This window comes from Mycena indigotica, assembly GCF_014461135.1.
Source record: "Mycena indigotica strain 171206Taipei chromosome Unknown Mind.scaff0007, whole genome shotgun sequence".
Taxonomy (NCBI): Eukaryota; Fungi; Basidiomycota; class Agaricomycetes; order Agaricales; family Mycenaceae; genus Mycena; species Mycena indigotica.
The window spans coordinates 3,549,628-3,563,721 of NW_023503006.1; the positions used below are offsets into that span (position 1 = coordinate 3,549,628).

The 14,094-nt window shown below is 51.0% G+C and overlaps 7 protein-coding genes across 7 annotated transcripts; 4 read left to right on the forward strand and 3 right to left on the reverse strand.

The window, feature by feature from the left end:
* Positions 1–282: 282 nt before the first annotated feature.
* Positions 283–1,696, reverse strand: MIND_00883300 (Glycosyltransferase family 32 protein; the record flags this gene model as incomplete). The annotated part of the gene is made up of 2 exons (XM_037365487.1): positions 283–728; positions 778–1,696. 2 exons carry the CDS (start codon positions 1,694–1,696, stop codon positions 283–285), a joined length of 1,365 nt encoding a protein of 454 aa, XP_037218729.1.
* A 640-nt stretch (positions 1,697–2,336) lies between these two features.
* Positions 2,337–3,773, forward strand: MIND_00883400 (Arabinan endo-1,5-alpha-L-arabinosidase; the record flags this gene model as incomplete). The annotated part of the gene is made up of 11 exons (XM_037365488.1): positions 2,337–2,484; positions 2,534–2,654; positions 2,704–2,728; positions 2,774–2,809; positions 2,862–2,978; positions 3,026–3,039; positions 3,087–3,155; positions 3,206–3,479; positions 3,537–3,597; positions 3,646–3,710; positions 3,762–3,773. The coding sequence occupies 11 exons, from the start codon at positions 2,337–2,339 to the stop codon at positions 3,771–3,773; spliced, it is 942 nt and encodes a 313-aa protein (XP_037218730.1).
* A 598-nt stretch (positions 3,774–4,371) lies between these two features.
* Positions 4,372–7,048, forward strand: MIND_00883500 (Tripeptidyl-peptidase sed3; the record flags this gene model as incomplete). Its single annotated transcript, XM_037365489.1, has 17 exons — positions 4,372–4,735; positions 4,781–5,120; positions 5,173–5,290; positions 5,345–5,426; positions 5,473–5,524; positions 5,572–5,675; positions 5,719–5,804; positions 5,853–5,959; positions 6,011–6,072; positions 6,127–6,158; positions 6,209–6,261; positions 6,309–6,502; positions 6,552–6,612; positions 6,663–6,746; positions 6,796–6,834; positions 6,880–6,943; positions 6,995–7,048. The coding sequence occupies 17 exons, from the start codon at positions 4,372–4,374 to the stop codon at positions 7,046–7,048; spliced, it is 1,896 nt and encodes a 631-aa protein (XP_037218731.1).
* Positions 7,049–7,187: 139 nt separating this feature from the next.
* MIND_00883600 (Thioredoxin reductase) lies at positions 7,188–8,561 on the reverse strand (the record flags this gene model as incomplete). The annotated part of the gene is made up of 7 exons (XM_037365490.1): positions 8,430–8,561; positions 8,245–8,383; positions 7,894–8,197; positions 7,794–7,849; positions 7,643–7,743; positions 7,466–7,595; positions 7,188–7,420 (listed from the first exon to the last, which is right to left on the reverse strand). Exons 1-7 carry the CDS (start codon positions 8,466–8,468, stop codon positions 7,188–7,190), a joined length of 1,002 nt encoding a protein of 333 aa, XP_037218732.1. The 5' UTR covers positions 8,469–8,561.
* Positions 8,562–9,771: 1,210 nt separating this feature from the next.
* On the forward strand, positions 9,772–10,884 carry MIND_00883700 (BTB domain-containing protein; the record flags this gene model as incomplete). The annotated part of the gene is made up of 3 exons (XM_037365491.1): positions 9,772–10,085; positions 10,144–10,423; positions 10,480–10,884. 3 exons carry the CDS (start codon positions 9,772–9,774, stop codon positions 10,882–10,884), a joined length of 999 nt encoding a protein of 332 aa, XP_037218733.1.
* Positions 10,885–10,896: 12 nt separating this feature from the next.
* On the reverse strand, positions 10,897–11,940 carry MIND_00883800 (Sec14 cytosolic factor; the record flags this gene model as incomplete). Its single annotated transcript, XM_037365492.1, has 4 exons — positions 10,897–11,386; positions 11,431–11,528; positions 11,573–11,744; positions 11,789–11,940. The coding sequence occupies 4 exons, from the start codon at positions 11,938–11,940 to the stop codon at positions 10,897–10,899; spliced, it is 912 nt and encodes a 303-aa protein (XP_037218734.1).
* Positions 11,941–12,960: 1,020 nt separating this feature from the next.
* Positions 12,961–13,667, forward strand: MIND_00883900 (uncharacterized protein; the record flags this gene model as incomplete). The annotated part of the gene is made up of 3 exons (XM_037365493.1): positions 12,961–13,343; positions 13,397–13,460; positions 13,506–13,667. The coding sequence occupies 3 exons, from the start codon at positions 12,961–12,963 to the stop codon at positions 13,665–13,667; spliced, it is 609 nt and encodes a 202-aa protein (XP_037218735.1).
* Between the last annotated feature and the right edge of the window lie 427 nt (positions 13,668–14,094).

Consider the following 14,094-nt stretch of genomic DNA (forward strand, 5'->3'; position numbering starts at 1 on the left):
TTGCCGCGAGCCTGTTCGTTATCCTTGTCGAAATGCATCCAGTTGCATTCGGAATTTGTCTTCCTCCTCGTCAGTGACATCGAAGTCAGCAACACAAGGATCGTCATCTGGCTGTCTCGTTGGTTATGAGAGGCGACCAGATATAACGAAGTCTATACGCGGAGAAGCATCGTCCGTCCAGGTCCGTCCATCCCGACATCTCTGCAAGAAAAAGATGGAAGGTGTGACATAAGAGCCAAACCACCCAAAGCAATACACCAATATAGGATAAAGATACTCTACTTATAGCCCTCTCAGCCTCCTATCATACTCCTTGAGTAACAGTCTATCCACCCAACCGCCCTCTGGGAACGGTTTGTCCCACTGGTTATGCAGATGAATCCCGAATATTTTTCTGATCGCTCCGTGGAGCTTCCCGTCCTCCTGCATGGCGCCATTCCACATGCCCATTCGATTGCCGGAGGAGCTGTCGGGAACAAACGGGTCTGGAAGGCGGTTGTCGAGTCGACATGACCGCGCGTCGCTGAAGCAGAATGGGAGGACTTTGAACGGGGGTATACCGCCAGCGAGCAGCGCGCGATACATTTTTAGGTAAAGCAAAGAGCCCCAGTCCGTGCTGCCTGGTCGGGGCGCGTCGTCGGTGCCCATAATGTGGAATGCTTCACACAAATAGGGCGAGTGTTTTTTGAAGCGCATTAATGCGCCGTTAAGTGGTTGGTACAGTTTGTCTGTTTGAGGGTTAATAATAGAGCTAGGAATCCAAAGCACAAAACGCACCGTAACAATCCCATTGTGTTACAAACTCATGCTCCAACAGCGGGTCCAAGTCTCGCGTTAACAACGAATCCATGTCAACCCAAACACCCCCATAGTTCCACAGCAGGAGGAGTCGAATGAGATCTCCGTCAATCCAGGCTTTCTTGTCTTTCGAGACCAAAAGCTGGCTTCCTTCAAGAAATGTGCCCCTCGCCAACGACGAAATGTCGACAATACGAAGCGCAAACGAGTCGGGGTATTGGTTGAGGTACTTTGTGAGAATGTCGTTCGGCCCTAGTTCACCATTGGACCATAATATTAGACGGGAGGTGGGGAGATGCTGGGTAGCGAAGAAAGATTTCAGCATCCACTCTTGTCTTGGTCCGAAAACAGCGAGATCGTTCCTCCAGTACGTGTGGTATTGTGTCCGCTCATCCGGGGGTATATGGTTCGCCGACCGGCGCGGCGCTGGCTGAATGGTTCCCGCCAAGTTGTAGCAGTCTTCGCCGAAACGTAAAGACATGCCCGCTTGCACCTCTGTCCTCCGTGGGCCATAAAGACCATCCGTAAGGTTGTAAGTTGAGTGTACCCTGTTTTCGTTGAAGCAGCCGGAGAGCTTGGGTACAGGGAATATCTGCTTCTGGGTCCACGTTCGTGAGTAGAATGCGAGCTCGACGTGTGGTTCATATAGGTAGAAGCCGAGAAGAAAAAGGAGGAGGGATGAGGGAAGGGCAAACTTGAGGACATTCCATATTCGGCCTTTGAAGTAGGACGTGTATTGCGACGGATGTGTCCGTGACCTGGGACGGGTTTGTGGTAAGGTTATGGTATCATCCGACGGAAAATTGAAGTGGAGCACTCGCTGTGAGTGTCTATGACGGGAGGAGGAAGAGTCTGAAGACGCGTACATAGGTAGTCGCTCATAGCTGCCCCGACTCATCGCAAGACCGTAGACGGTGAGGTGAACGCGGTGAAGGACAAGTGGTGGTGATCATGTGACTCCATATCAGCTTGGCCACCAACCACAACTTTGACATGTACACTTACTCTGAGCGCTGAGCGCTGACTCGTGCCGCAAGCATTCACGTTGGCGTTGAAGCTTGAGCCGATAGCGGGGAAAGAGCCATCTTTCAAACTCCCCGTCTCATCAACGCAATATCGCATCAACAACTGGTCCTCGAGACCTGTTCGGTCTTTTGTCGTGACAGTCGTTCCAATTCAGATGCTCCGTCGGGCCCAGGATAAATGAATCAAGTCTTGTGTGAGTTTGGGCCGCTATCTCTGTTAGAATAATCTGGCAACTCTGACCTGGTCAATATCCTAGCTGAGATTCAAGCAAAATTACCCCGCAACAACGCTTGCAAATAAAATTTACCATCCTCCTCTCCAGCTCGCCCATGACCTCATCTAACTTGGCTGGCTGAGCCCGGGCCGCGGCCCGTCCTGCCCCGCACGTGGACTCTAACTCATCCTGCATTTTTCTCCAGATTTTATCCCAATGGTCATGCGTTGCCCACACGACCCCACGAACGGGCTTTAAATGGTGCTCTCCACAATGGCTATACTCTATCCTTCCCGCCATGATCTGGCTCCGAACACTTTCTGCAGTTCTCTCCTTCGCAATTCCGCTGGTCCATGCCGTCGTTGGGCCCGGAAAAGTAACGGGAAATACTGCGGTCCACGATCCGTCGATGTGCAAGTCCGCGAATGGGACTTATTTCGTCTTTTGTTTGTTCTTTAATGTGGGCGAATGTGCTTGACTGATTTTGCACTTTAGCAACTGGCGTTGGTATAGAAATCCGCACGTCACAGGACAGAACTGCATGGACGCTTATTGGCTCTGTTTGGCCAAACGGCGTTGATACCTGGACCAACGCATATACAGGAGTCAGCAACGGGTAAGTGGTAATTTTAGACGCTTGGATATATATATAACACCACAAACAGGGTTCTTTGGGCTCCCGACTGTACAGTATGTTGAAGCACTACCGCTAACCTTGTGGCTAACGATTAACAGGTCGTTGGAAACACATTCTATCTCTACTACGCTGCAGTAAGTAAAATTTCCACCTCTCTTCGAGTGCTCAACCTATCCATCAAAACAGTCGACATTCGGCTCACAAAAGTCGGCCATCTTCTTCGCCAAATCTTCTACTGGTCTGCCGGGTAGCTGGACAAATGAGGGACTCGTTACAAGCACCAGCAGTGGTGCAAATTACAATGTGAGCCAAAACCAGGGTTTCAATATTCCGGTCTTATAATCTTCCAGGCCATCGATCCAAAGTATGTTGATTGGAGCGAATTATTAGGTGGTTCCTCACAATCGACAGCCTCCTCATCGATGGCAGCAATTGGTACCTCTCCTTGGGTAGTTTCTGGACCGGTATAAAGTCGCAAACGTTTGTCTTTTTCCAGTTCTTTCATCCACGATGATTGACAACGTATTTAGTCTCAGCTCAAGCACTGGCAAGCCCTCCTCCAGCGCAGTAACTTCCCTCGCTACCCGCACCGCAAACAACGGCGCCATCGAAGCCAGCGCCGTTTACAAATTCGGCTCTTTCTACTACCTGTTCACCTCTTGGGACAACTGCTGCCAGGGAACTTCGAGCACATATAACATCCGTGTTGGACGGTCATCTAGCCCAACTGGCGGATTTGTTGACCAGGCAGGTGTTTCGCTCCTCAACGGTGGTGGTACCTTGGTTCTCGGATCCCATGACAGCGTAAGAAAATGTTTCTGCTCTGCCTCTGCTCATCGTATGTTGACTGCCTGGAATCAGATAATCGGACCCGGCGGTCAAGATATCATGACGGACAGCGACGGACCTATTCTCGTTTACCGTGCGCAAACTAAATGGCCTTCATCCTATCGCACCCTGATTCTCCTAGATTATTATACCTCTTCTGGCTCGTTCCTTGGAATCAACAAACTCTCGTTTGATTCTGGCTGGCCGGTAAGTTCTCAATTCATATCCTCAGCTTTTCTACTCACAACAGGGGCTTAGGTTGTAGTATGAGTGCATGATCCTACAAACGCATGCGAACGCGTTGTAGTAGGATGTCGGGATACAAAAATGTACAGAAAATTAGTTTTGCAATACGGAATCCTTCTTCGATCACGTCAGAGAGTTATTCAAAGAGAGATTTTTTCTCTCTCTGACGAGAGTCGCCTGGTGTGACAGCTGACTTTCCCTCTCATTCCCAACCGCCATGCATCACTCTATACGTGGACCAACTCGAAAGCTTTTCACCCTATTTTGAACTTGACAAACCTTCCGGCGGCCTCCCGAATATGGACGCTGCTGAGTCTTTCTATCCCAACCTGAACCCACGGCCGCATGCTTCCACAGCAAACTCCATGTGCCACCTCGTCTGGACAAGACCGTTGTTTGGATAGAAGGTCTCCAACTTTCAACTAAAACGTCCGGGCCGAGGCGTGTACTTCATCGACGAGTGGGAAAACTGTTCGAGGGGAATGTTGGTATGAGGGCCGAAATCTTGGAAACCACTCTTCTTTGATGTTCCTTCACAGCTAAAGGCTAATCGGTCTACCGGCCCTCGTATTTCAGAGCCTGCCGACCATGCTCCGTTCTATTTCTACTCGTAGCTGCATGCATGAACACAAAGTTGGCATGCTTTCTCTGTCACCTGTGTTTTTTGGTGCTCTTTTTTCACACCTTATCGTTCCTTCCTCGCTTTCTTGAACACTTGCGGCCAGCTCAACGACAGTATAAATTCAAGGCGCGAAGGAACTGCAACCTCTATCGTCAATCGTACGAGCACAGCAGCCATATGGTCGGGGGACTTTTCTTCGTTTCGCTCCTCGCAACGCTTGTGGCTGCATCACCCGCGCCACGGTCAAACTTCAAGGTTCACGAGCGCCGTGAAACTGTCCCGCGAAGTTTTTCCCGGGTGGGTCCCGCTCCTGCCGCGACGACAATCAAGCTCCGATTTGGGCTGTTCAGCAATAACTTCCCCGGTAATATTACTCGAATTGTTTTGCCTGTGGCTTACACCAACACAGGTCTCGAGGACACTCTTTTTGCTGTATCAACTCCGGGATCGGCACGCTATGGACAACATCTTACCCTTGAACAAGCCAAAGCCTTCATGGAGCCGACAGAGGACTCTTTGAGTGCTGTCACATCCTGGCTAGACGCCCATGGCCTTACTGCCACCGTTGCTTCTCCTTACGGAGAATGGCTCACGGTGGAGGTGCCGGTCTCCAAAGCGAACGAAATGCTCAATGCCAACTTCGAAACGTTTACCCACATCGACAGCGGCTTGCAGATCATCCGAACGATGGAATTCTCCCTTCCTGAAGACCTCCACGCGCATATCGAAGCTGTTCATCCCACTACTGCGTCAGTTAATCGTCGATTTTGTGTTCCGTTGTGTTGATCGACTGCATAATAGCTTTGGACGCCCTCTTGGAGCCGGTCGCGGACCTGTAATAACCGCATCCTCTGCCAATCGCGCCCCAGTAAACGAGACTCTTGTGTCTAATGCTGTTCCAGCTTCATGTGCGACGACGGTTAGTTGTTTTGCCTTCTCCTTTCTTTTCGGCTTGATCATTTCCATTTCATAGGTTACTCCTGCCTGTCTTCAAGCTATGTACGGAATCCCAAGTACTTTGGCCACCCAGTCAAGCAACTCGATTGCTGTTGCAGGTAAATTCATTTCTAAAGATCCAACCATTTGTCTGAAGATTTCAAGGCTTCATTCAGCAGTTTGCACAAACCGCGGACCTGACTGCTTTCCTCAAGAGGTGACATAGCACAACCATGATGGTCGGGGTTCTTACTGTACAAACAGATTCCGCACCGATCTCCCTTCTACAACCACCTTTGCTCTCCGTACCTTCGATGCTGGCAAGAACACGCAAGGCGCTTCGCAAGCAGGTATCGAAGCCAATCTCGGTATGTCTATAACTTGGAATCCGCTCGCTCTAATCTGTTCCAGACATCGAATACACCGTGGGTATTGCTAGTGGTGTTCCAATCACCTTCGTCAGCGGTGGCAACTCCTTCCAGGATGGTGCCCTGGAGGTTTGTTCCTTTCGGCTCCACTCGTGATCATTGACGGAGTCGACCTAGGGTTTCTTGGACATCATCAACAACCTCAGTCAACTGGCCACTGTCCCGCAAGTCCTCACGACTTCGTATGGAGAAGACGAGCCCGACCAGACTGCCGCTACCTTCCAGTAATTATCACTCATTGACAAGATTATTTGGATCCTGATTCTTGCCTAAAGGAAGCTCTGCAATGCTTATGCAGCTTATGGTACCCGAGGCGGAAGTATCCTCTTCGCTTCAGGTAAGGCCTAAGTATATGTGTTGAATTTTGCTGACTCTGAATTTCTGTGTTTAGGCGACGGTGGTGTTGCTGGTGGACAATCCCAGGTGCTTCGAATTCCTTTTGTTATACCGACCACGATATTGATTGCGAGCAGTCTTGCACGACATTCATTCCAGCCTTCCCTAGTGGATGTCCTTTCATGACCAGGCAGGTCTCCGTGCCTATTTATAAGATTTTAATTAATATTAAAACAGTGTCGGTGCTGTCTCCGGAATCCCACCCTCCGAAACAGCTGCATCATTCTCTTCCGGCGGCTTCTCGCGCGTCTTCACACAACCATCATACCAGACAACCGCTGTACAGGCATACCTTTCTGCTCTGGGCAATACCAATGCTGGCAAATTCACCCCCACTGGGCGTGCCTTCCCGGATGTGGCCGCACAAGGAGGTGTGTTAAACTCTCTGTCCCGATTCCATGTTTATAAATGCTGGACCAGTCGACTTCGACATCATCAGCGGTGGTACCTTGGAAGGCGTTTCGGGAACTTCCTGCAGCTCGTAAGCCACAACATACGCAAGAAAGTAGCGGAAAGTAATAATCGCGACAGACCTTCGTTTGCGAGTGTGGTCGGCCTTATCAACGACCGCCTCATCGCTGCGGGCAAATCCCCATTGGGTTTCTTGAACCCCTTGTAAGCAGTCCGTCGGCTTCCTCCACGTATTGTTACTGATTTCCGATAGCTTCTACGCGAACCCCGGTATGTTTAACGATGTTACACTGTGAGCACCCCTTGTGCTTGTCGATTTTCGCTAAAAAGTATATAGCGGCCACAACACAGGCTGCAACACGAACGGCTTCGCTGCCCGCGCTGGATGGGACCCAGTCACGGTACACTAGTCGCCTCTCTGTTTTTTCCAGTATATTCACCAATGTGTTTAGGGCTTGGGGACACCCAACTTCGCCAACATGCTCGCAGCCGCTCTGGCTGCATGACTAGGTCATTTGTAGTATCAGTCACGAGCCAATGAATACGATTTCACAAGACAACTCGAATGGCAGTCAGACTCTAATAGAATCTCAGTCATCTCTATTCCACAAAGGGAGTGGATATACATTATGCTGTCTTGGTTCGTTATGCCTCCCCGCCAAGCTCCTCCTCCTCCGCAATTAGACGCTCAACCTCGAGCGCAGCCATGCAACCGCTCCCCGCACTGGTAATGGCTTGTCGATATCGTTTGTCTTGAACGTCACCGGCAGCAAAGACGCCCTTTACTGAAGTTTGTGTGGTACCAGGAACGGTGATGATATAGCCATCGGGGTCGGTTTGCAGTTGATTGCGGACTAGACTTGTTGCGGGCTCGTGTCCTGGGGTTCAGTTAGAGAAAAAAACTATGCAAGATGTTGGCGCACCAATAGCGTAGAAGAGGCCATTGACGGGCAAGTCTTTCTCTTCACCCGTCTGAACATTCTTGATGCGTAAACCTTGGAGAAGATCACCATCGCCGACACACTCGGTCGCTACAGTATTCCACAAAACGGTCTGACAAACGTCTTGGCCAATGTACGATGGCGGATGAAACCACTCACGATCTTCGGGTTGTTAAGCAACCGCTTGGCCATGATCTTGGAGGCCCGCAGCTCTCCACGCCGAACGAGCACGTAGACATGAGAGCCATATTTAGTCAAATCTAAGTGGATATCAGCCGTGGGTAGAAGAAGAAGAAGATTGGTTGCGGACATGTGGCTTCTTCTGCTGCAGAATCGCCGCCACCAATGACAGCAAGTGGTTTGTTTCTGGTGATGTCAGTGGAAGCATCCCGAGAATAGTTAATGCGTACCTGAAGATAGGCACCGCACCATCGCAGACAGCGCAAGCACTGATGCCGCTCTGCCAATAGGTGTCCTCTCCCTTCAAGCCCATTCGCTTTGCACTCGCACCAGTCGCGATGATAACGGTATCAGCGGTCTCGGGCTCTTCCTCCTCCTGCATCTCACGCCAGTACCGGAATGGGCGCGCAGATAAGTCGATTTTCGACACCGTCTCGGTGATGATGACTGTCCCAAACCGCACTGACTGCTCGCGGAATTTGTCCATAAGCTCTGGCCCCATTATGCCCGAGGGAAATCCAGGAAAGTTCTCGACTAAATAGCTTAGCATCGCCTGACTCTTGAGTGAGAAAGCGACACACCATCGGTCGTCGTCGTGAGCTGTCCACCGGCAGCGAATCCATTGGCCATAAAACCCTCAAACAATACCGGATTCAGGTTCGCTCGTGCGAGGTAGATCGCCGCCGTATGGCCCGCAGGTCCAGAACCGATGATGATAACCTGGGAATTTCGGCTTTCTGGCTCAGAAGAACGATATGAGGCGCACCTTGGAGTGCATTTTGGAGCTCTTGGCGACGGTGGCCATACTGGATTGCTTGTTTTTCGAACCAGGCGGGACGAGGAAGGCGGCGGCGGCGAGGGGCCGGGGGAGACGACGGAAGAACGTGTTGGTGAGCAGCTGAAATATTTATCGGTCACATGCGATCAGTCAGACTGAGTAAGCAGGCTCACTCAAGTTCTTTACCATGTCCACCAGCGCCGTGTTCTGCCGCGCCCTTTATGACTATGTACCTCCCCCCGACGCCAGCCCACAACTTTCTTTCCGCACAAATGACGTGATTGAGGCGAATCATGAGCATCTCTGACGAATCTCACTGTGACGCTCAACTCAAGCAGGTGCTGGACCAACGACCCTCAGGCTGGTGGGATGGGCTCCTAGTGCTAAGAAACGAACGCGGCTGGTTTCCCTCAAACTACTGCTTGATCATTTCCGAGGACGAAGCGCAGCGTCTATTGGCCAACCCACTGGCGGTGACACAAAGCGGGAGTACTTAGCGATACGAAGCACAGATATCGTCTACGAGCGAGCTGATGCTGCATAGTATGATACCTTCGAGTCAACATACTTCTTTGAATCTAACGAGTATCATCGTACTTTCGCTGGCGGTTCGCTTCACTGAGATGGTCTATTATGCTTGATGGTCATGCTCACACCCGTCGGTTATCCTTCTTCAGCCCCCGCATAGCTTTTCGCGTCTGGTTCAGTACGTCCAAGCCTGTTTACTTCCTGGTTTACAAGTACTGAAAGTTACGAGTGCTCGTCACTAGCATCCTGTTTGTTCATGACACATTCACGAACTGGGACAAGAAGCTATACAGTCGCTGCCGAATGCCAGCAAAATCAACGAAGAGCACAAGTTTTCCGACAATTATCGTCGATATTAGTGGGAGATATTGAAGAAGATGGATTTCGAACTACTCACTTTACCACCGTTCGAAGCACTCGCAAATCCAAGCACAGACCGCGGTCTTCAATGCGGCATGTGCATTTGTCTCTTTTGCAGACCCAATATCGTGGCGGTAGTGGACTCCCTACGAGAAAATCGGCATGTGCATGACATTGCATGTTAGATTCGCGGCGGGATTGTGCGCCTGAAGCCGGGATATTGACAATGTTGGTACTATCTTTTGCGGCTCCAATCTTTCGGTTGTCATCTATTGGATATTGTTTTCCTGACGAGACTCTGGGCAGCGCCTCGCAGTCAAGACTTGAAGTGAATATTCAAACGAAGAAATAGACCGTCGTGACGGCGTCGTCTGTAGCTGCAAAAAAGACAATGATGCGCGTGACCGTGAGTCATTCAATTTGGTTCTCTTCAAGTTCTTTGATGTCGAGCGCAGACCACCCTGCCAAACGTCCAAGACTGGCCGACGACGACTCGAATATCCCCACACCCGCGATATCTAGATCACAAGAATTCTGGTTCAATGATGGGAGTGTGATTCTTCAGGTCGAAAATACTCAATTTCGGGTGGCGCAGAGTCTTCTTGCGATGCATTCAAGCGTCTTCCGCGACATGTTCACGATTCCACTACCGCCAGAGGAGCCGCTCGTGGAGGGGTGCCCCGTTGTCGTGTTATCTGGTGATAAGGCGGTTGATTGGTCTCATCTTCTTCGCGCAGTGTATCCGTCGAGGTGCGAGTGCACAATTGCACAAGCTTACTTCAACTGACTGTTGCATATACTCCTCTCAATACAGCTTCTTCTCTCCAGACAAAAAAGACATCCATGCCTTTGCCGCAGTCTTTCGCCTCAGCAAGAAATATGATTTTACCGTCTTCCGTCGCGAATGTCTCCAATGCTTCAAAGCAGAATTTCCTACGACGCTCGAAGAGTACGACGACAGTCCAAACAAGCATCAGTGGAAATGGACTCTCTCAACAAGCGACCTGCTCAGTATTCTGTGCATCAATCTTGCCCGCGAGCTAGGCATCTTTTCGGTGCTTCCGGTGGCGTTTTATCAACTCAATTGGTCGAGCGTTGGTGGCATTGGTCTTAACATACGAACTTGGGAAGCTAACAACGATGGATGCAGGTTCTTGATTGGGATATTGTCGAAGTGTCCCAGACAGCACGTCTGTCTCCAACTGATGAGCGCTTGTTCCTCAGGAGTCAACTCCGGCTTCTCAGGCTTCAATCATCGACGACTATGAAATGGCTTAGTCCTCAAGAGTCGACTATACCGCAGGAGCTTTGCGAGCAGCGGGATATTTGCATTCATGCTTTGGAAAATATTGCTAAGCAACGTCGTGAGGATCTCGAGATGGAGGCCTTTGTGCTGGACGATTGGAACACGAGCTGGGGTGAGAAGCTATGTAGTCTCTGCAAGATGACGGCAAAATCAACGTTCGCAGAGGGAAGAAGACAAATTTTCCGACAATTGCCATCGATATATGAGCTGCCAGATTGGGAGGTATTGAAGAAGATGGATTTCGAATGATGTCTACTCCTGTCACGGTTTGCCTACTTTACCATCTTCGAATACATGCGGACCCTTTGGCAACTCCTCTGCCCCCACTGCGTCTTTCGTGGGCTGATCCAAGCTCGGCTCTGACTTGTACTCCCATTCTAATGTCCCGCCATATTGCTTTGGCAGATTCTCCGCGTCTATCAGTTTCAAAAGGTCCTCCCCCGGGTTTTTGCCCAAAATGTGTATCTTGTTCCTCGTCCCCGGATCAAACCAGCCCTTTATCCAGCCCCAAATGGTGGGGAAGAACGACGGTGCATTTATAATGGCAATGGTGCTTAGCGTCTCGGGGTAGTTTGCTGTCGCGAGCTTGGCCGACTCGGAAAGATGTGAGCGCAGTGTCCACATGGAGCCGATGGAAACGCCTTCGAGGTCGATGATAGTCATGACGCAGGTTATTGGCGTTGAAGTTGAGTGTGGCAGGTGGGTGCATAGCGGAAGGGAGAAGCGCAACATGTATTCGTATAGTGCGATGCTGAAAAACGTCAACTTGCAGTCGAGAGTCATGGAGTGTCGCACATTCGTTGGAATCTCCGCTCGGGTGGTACTGCATGAAGCTCTTTTTGGAGTGCCGAGTCTAACGATGCGATACGGTAGACGTATATTGGCATTCCGTTCTAGATAACAGTTCAGTTCAGTCTTTGGAAAGCCTACAACACACCTTGTCCCTTCTCCCCGTCCATCGGGGATAAAACCTTCGGGTATTCTCCAGCTCATCCGCATCGAATGTCACGTACAAGTTGTCCACGTCGTTTTTCTGCCTCCACTCCATAGAGTCGGAGTACTGCTTTAGTGCCGCAGGCGGGTCCCAGCTCCGGGCGCGTAGAAACCGTCTACGACATCAGGAAAGCTCATTGGCCATGAAACAAGCACAAACAAGAGGGTGGGGTCATCGAGCCGTCCGGGATTCTCTGGGTCATAGAATTTGGCGTCCTCAAGCAGTTTCTTGAAAGAGACAAGCGCAGCTTCCTGGGAGGCGGAGAGCTGCCCATAGTGACCTGCAAAGATGTTGAAGTCGGCGTCGACCATGTTGGCCGCGATGGTCTAGATTATAACGAGGCGAGCGTGGGGAGAGAAGAAAAGAAGGTCCGCGAGCTGGCTGGGACTGGGTGAAGCGTGGTCATCATGATCTCGTGTCCAGGCGAGATTGCGGCAATCAAGGGATTTGCGGAACTGATAATCCAGCACGTGCTCAGTTACAACACTCACAACAACCACGAAGCGACGCGCCAAACCATGAACACTACAGGCGAACCACCGCAGCAACAAGAGGACGGCGACTTTTGCCCTTGAAGGACCTTCCCACTGCCTTTTTGCAACACTTCCTGTGCGGGTACCGCCCTCTTTTTAAAAAATGAGCGGAGTGATTCATCGCTGACAGACTTCCAACAATGGTAGGTCAATTACTCTAAACAACTTCTTACTGCGCAAGATTGACCGCTCACCGCCTCGATAGTCAGCATTGCCCTGCGTTGTGCTTTGCTCTCGCACGACTGCGTTATAGAACCGACCGGTTGATTCAAGTTGCTCGGGGGCGGCATATATGTGTACAGGAGAAAATAAACGCGCTGTGGCCTATCCACTGGAGGCATGAATACCCGGGGTGCCACAACCAGAGCCGACCCTGCAAGTCGGATAACGCAAGAGGCTGTGGATCAAAAGCTTCATTACATTCCTCGTCCCGTTAGGACATAACTTGACTCTTGGATTGTTGGGCTGAACTCCCCTTGTTTCATCGGGAATGGAACCACTAAGGACGACTCCGAAAATTGGGGGTCGACGGCGTTTATCTCATCGCATTGCAAATCCCTTCCGCGATTGTACTCCATATCTGCAAGTTTATCGGGCCAGCAAGCTCGAATAGCCTCTCCGAGATCACCCTGCACTCTTGATTTCCCTCTTCCTGCCGCCTCGCGCTCGCGAAAGTACAGGCTTTTCTCACCGACTTACCCGTGTCGACGCCCATGCATCATGGCTAAAAACAACCCACCGACGTTAAAAAAGCCTTGAAAAATCACAGACACTCAACGCGATCGTCGAACTTGAACCATGAACCCACTCGCCCAAGGCTGGAACAATGCCAATGCGTCCACCCAACCGACATATGGAGTGCTTCCTGGGCCTGGCTACTCCCAGCCCGCGACGACGCTCGCGAACCCGCCTGAGCTCGTCCGCTTTGTCTTTACGCCGTCCGGCCCCGACGGCACCATCCACAACTCTGTCGTGACCCGGATCAGCGCCGGTCCGACCGAGCCGGTATTCCGCATCACCACCAACTCAACAACGCATGGATATTCCGTCGTGCAGAGCGGCGCCTACGAGAAGTGCGCGTATGTCGAGTGGCTGGCACAGGCAACCCCGATGGTAGAGGTGTACGGTATTGTTTCGAAGCGGACCACGGCGGCATGGCTGGCGCTCTCGTCAAGAAAGAGGTGAGCGGTCATTTCCTGGCCGCGTGTGGCCTAACCAGGACCTCTCGCATCAGCTATCGTCGCATGAGCGCGCGCCATTACACGTTCCGCTGGGTTCCCGATGAAAGTAACATCAACGTAAGTTCCCGTTGCGCCTGTTATGCTCGAATTCATGGAAAGCAGTTATCCAGCGACTCGGCCTCAAATCCCCGCTTTTACGGACGTATTTCGCGCGCACATGGTGTAACGGCGGTAGAACTTACCCCCGAGGCATTGCAGCTGGGTCTCTTGGAGGTCGCAGTGGTCGCCGCGCTGGTGATTTTGTCCGGAAGAAATATAGATTGATAGCACTGAAGCTTCTATAAATGGTAACAGCTGCGTAGCTCGTCTTGTTCACACCAGACTTGTAACGATCTGTAACGATGCACGGCCGCCAAGTAAAGACAGTTTTGTCGTGTTCAGACATGTGCCATATACTTTTCCCGACTCTTGAAGCCGAGTTTGAGTACTCATGTTTCCACGTGGACACCGTAAAGTCATCGCAGAAGTACCTTTCAAACTCGAGATTTTCGTCATGATGTCACGAGAAGGGATGATCCTTGGATGATCCATCTGATGGAGATCGGCGTCGAAGCAACTCAACCACAAACCTCCATCTGCTCACTTCCTTTTGCGCGCCTCGTCCAACACCGCTGCACAAATCATCAGACAGCGGACATCGCGCCTGCACAGCCCATATGGATGATTTCTACGCGAGCGCCGGAGACTGTTG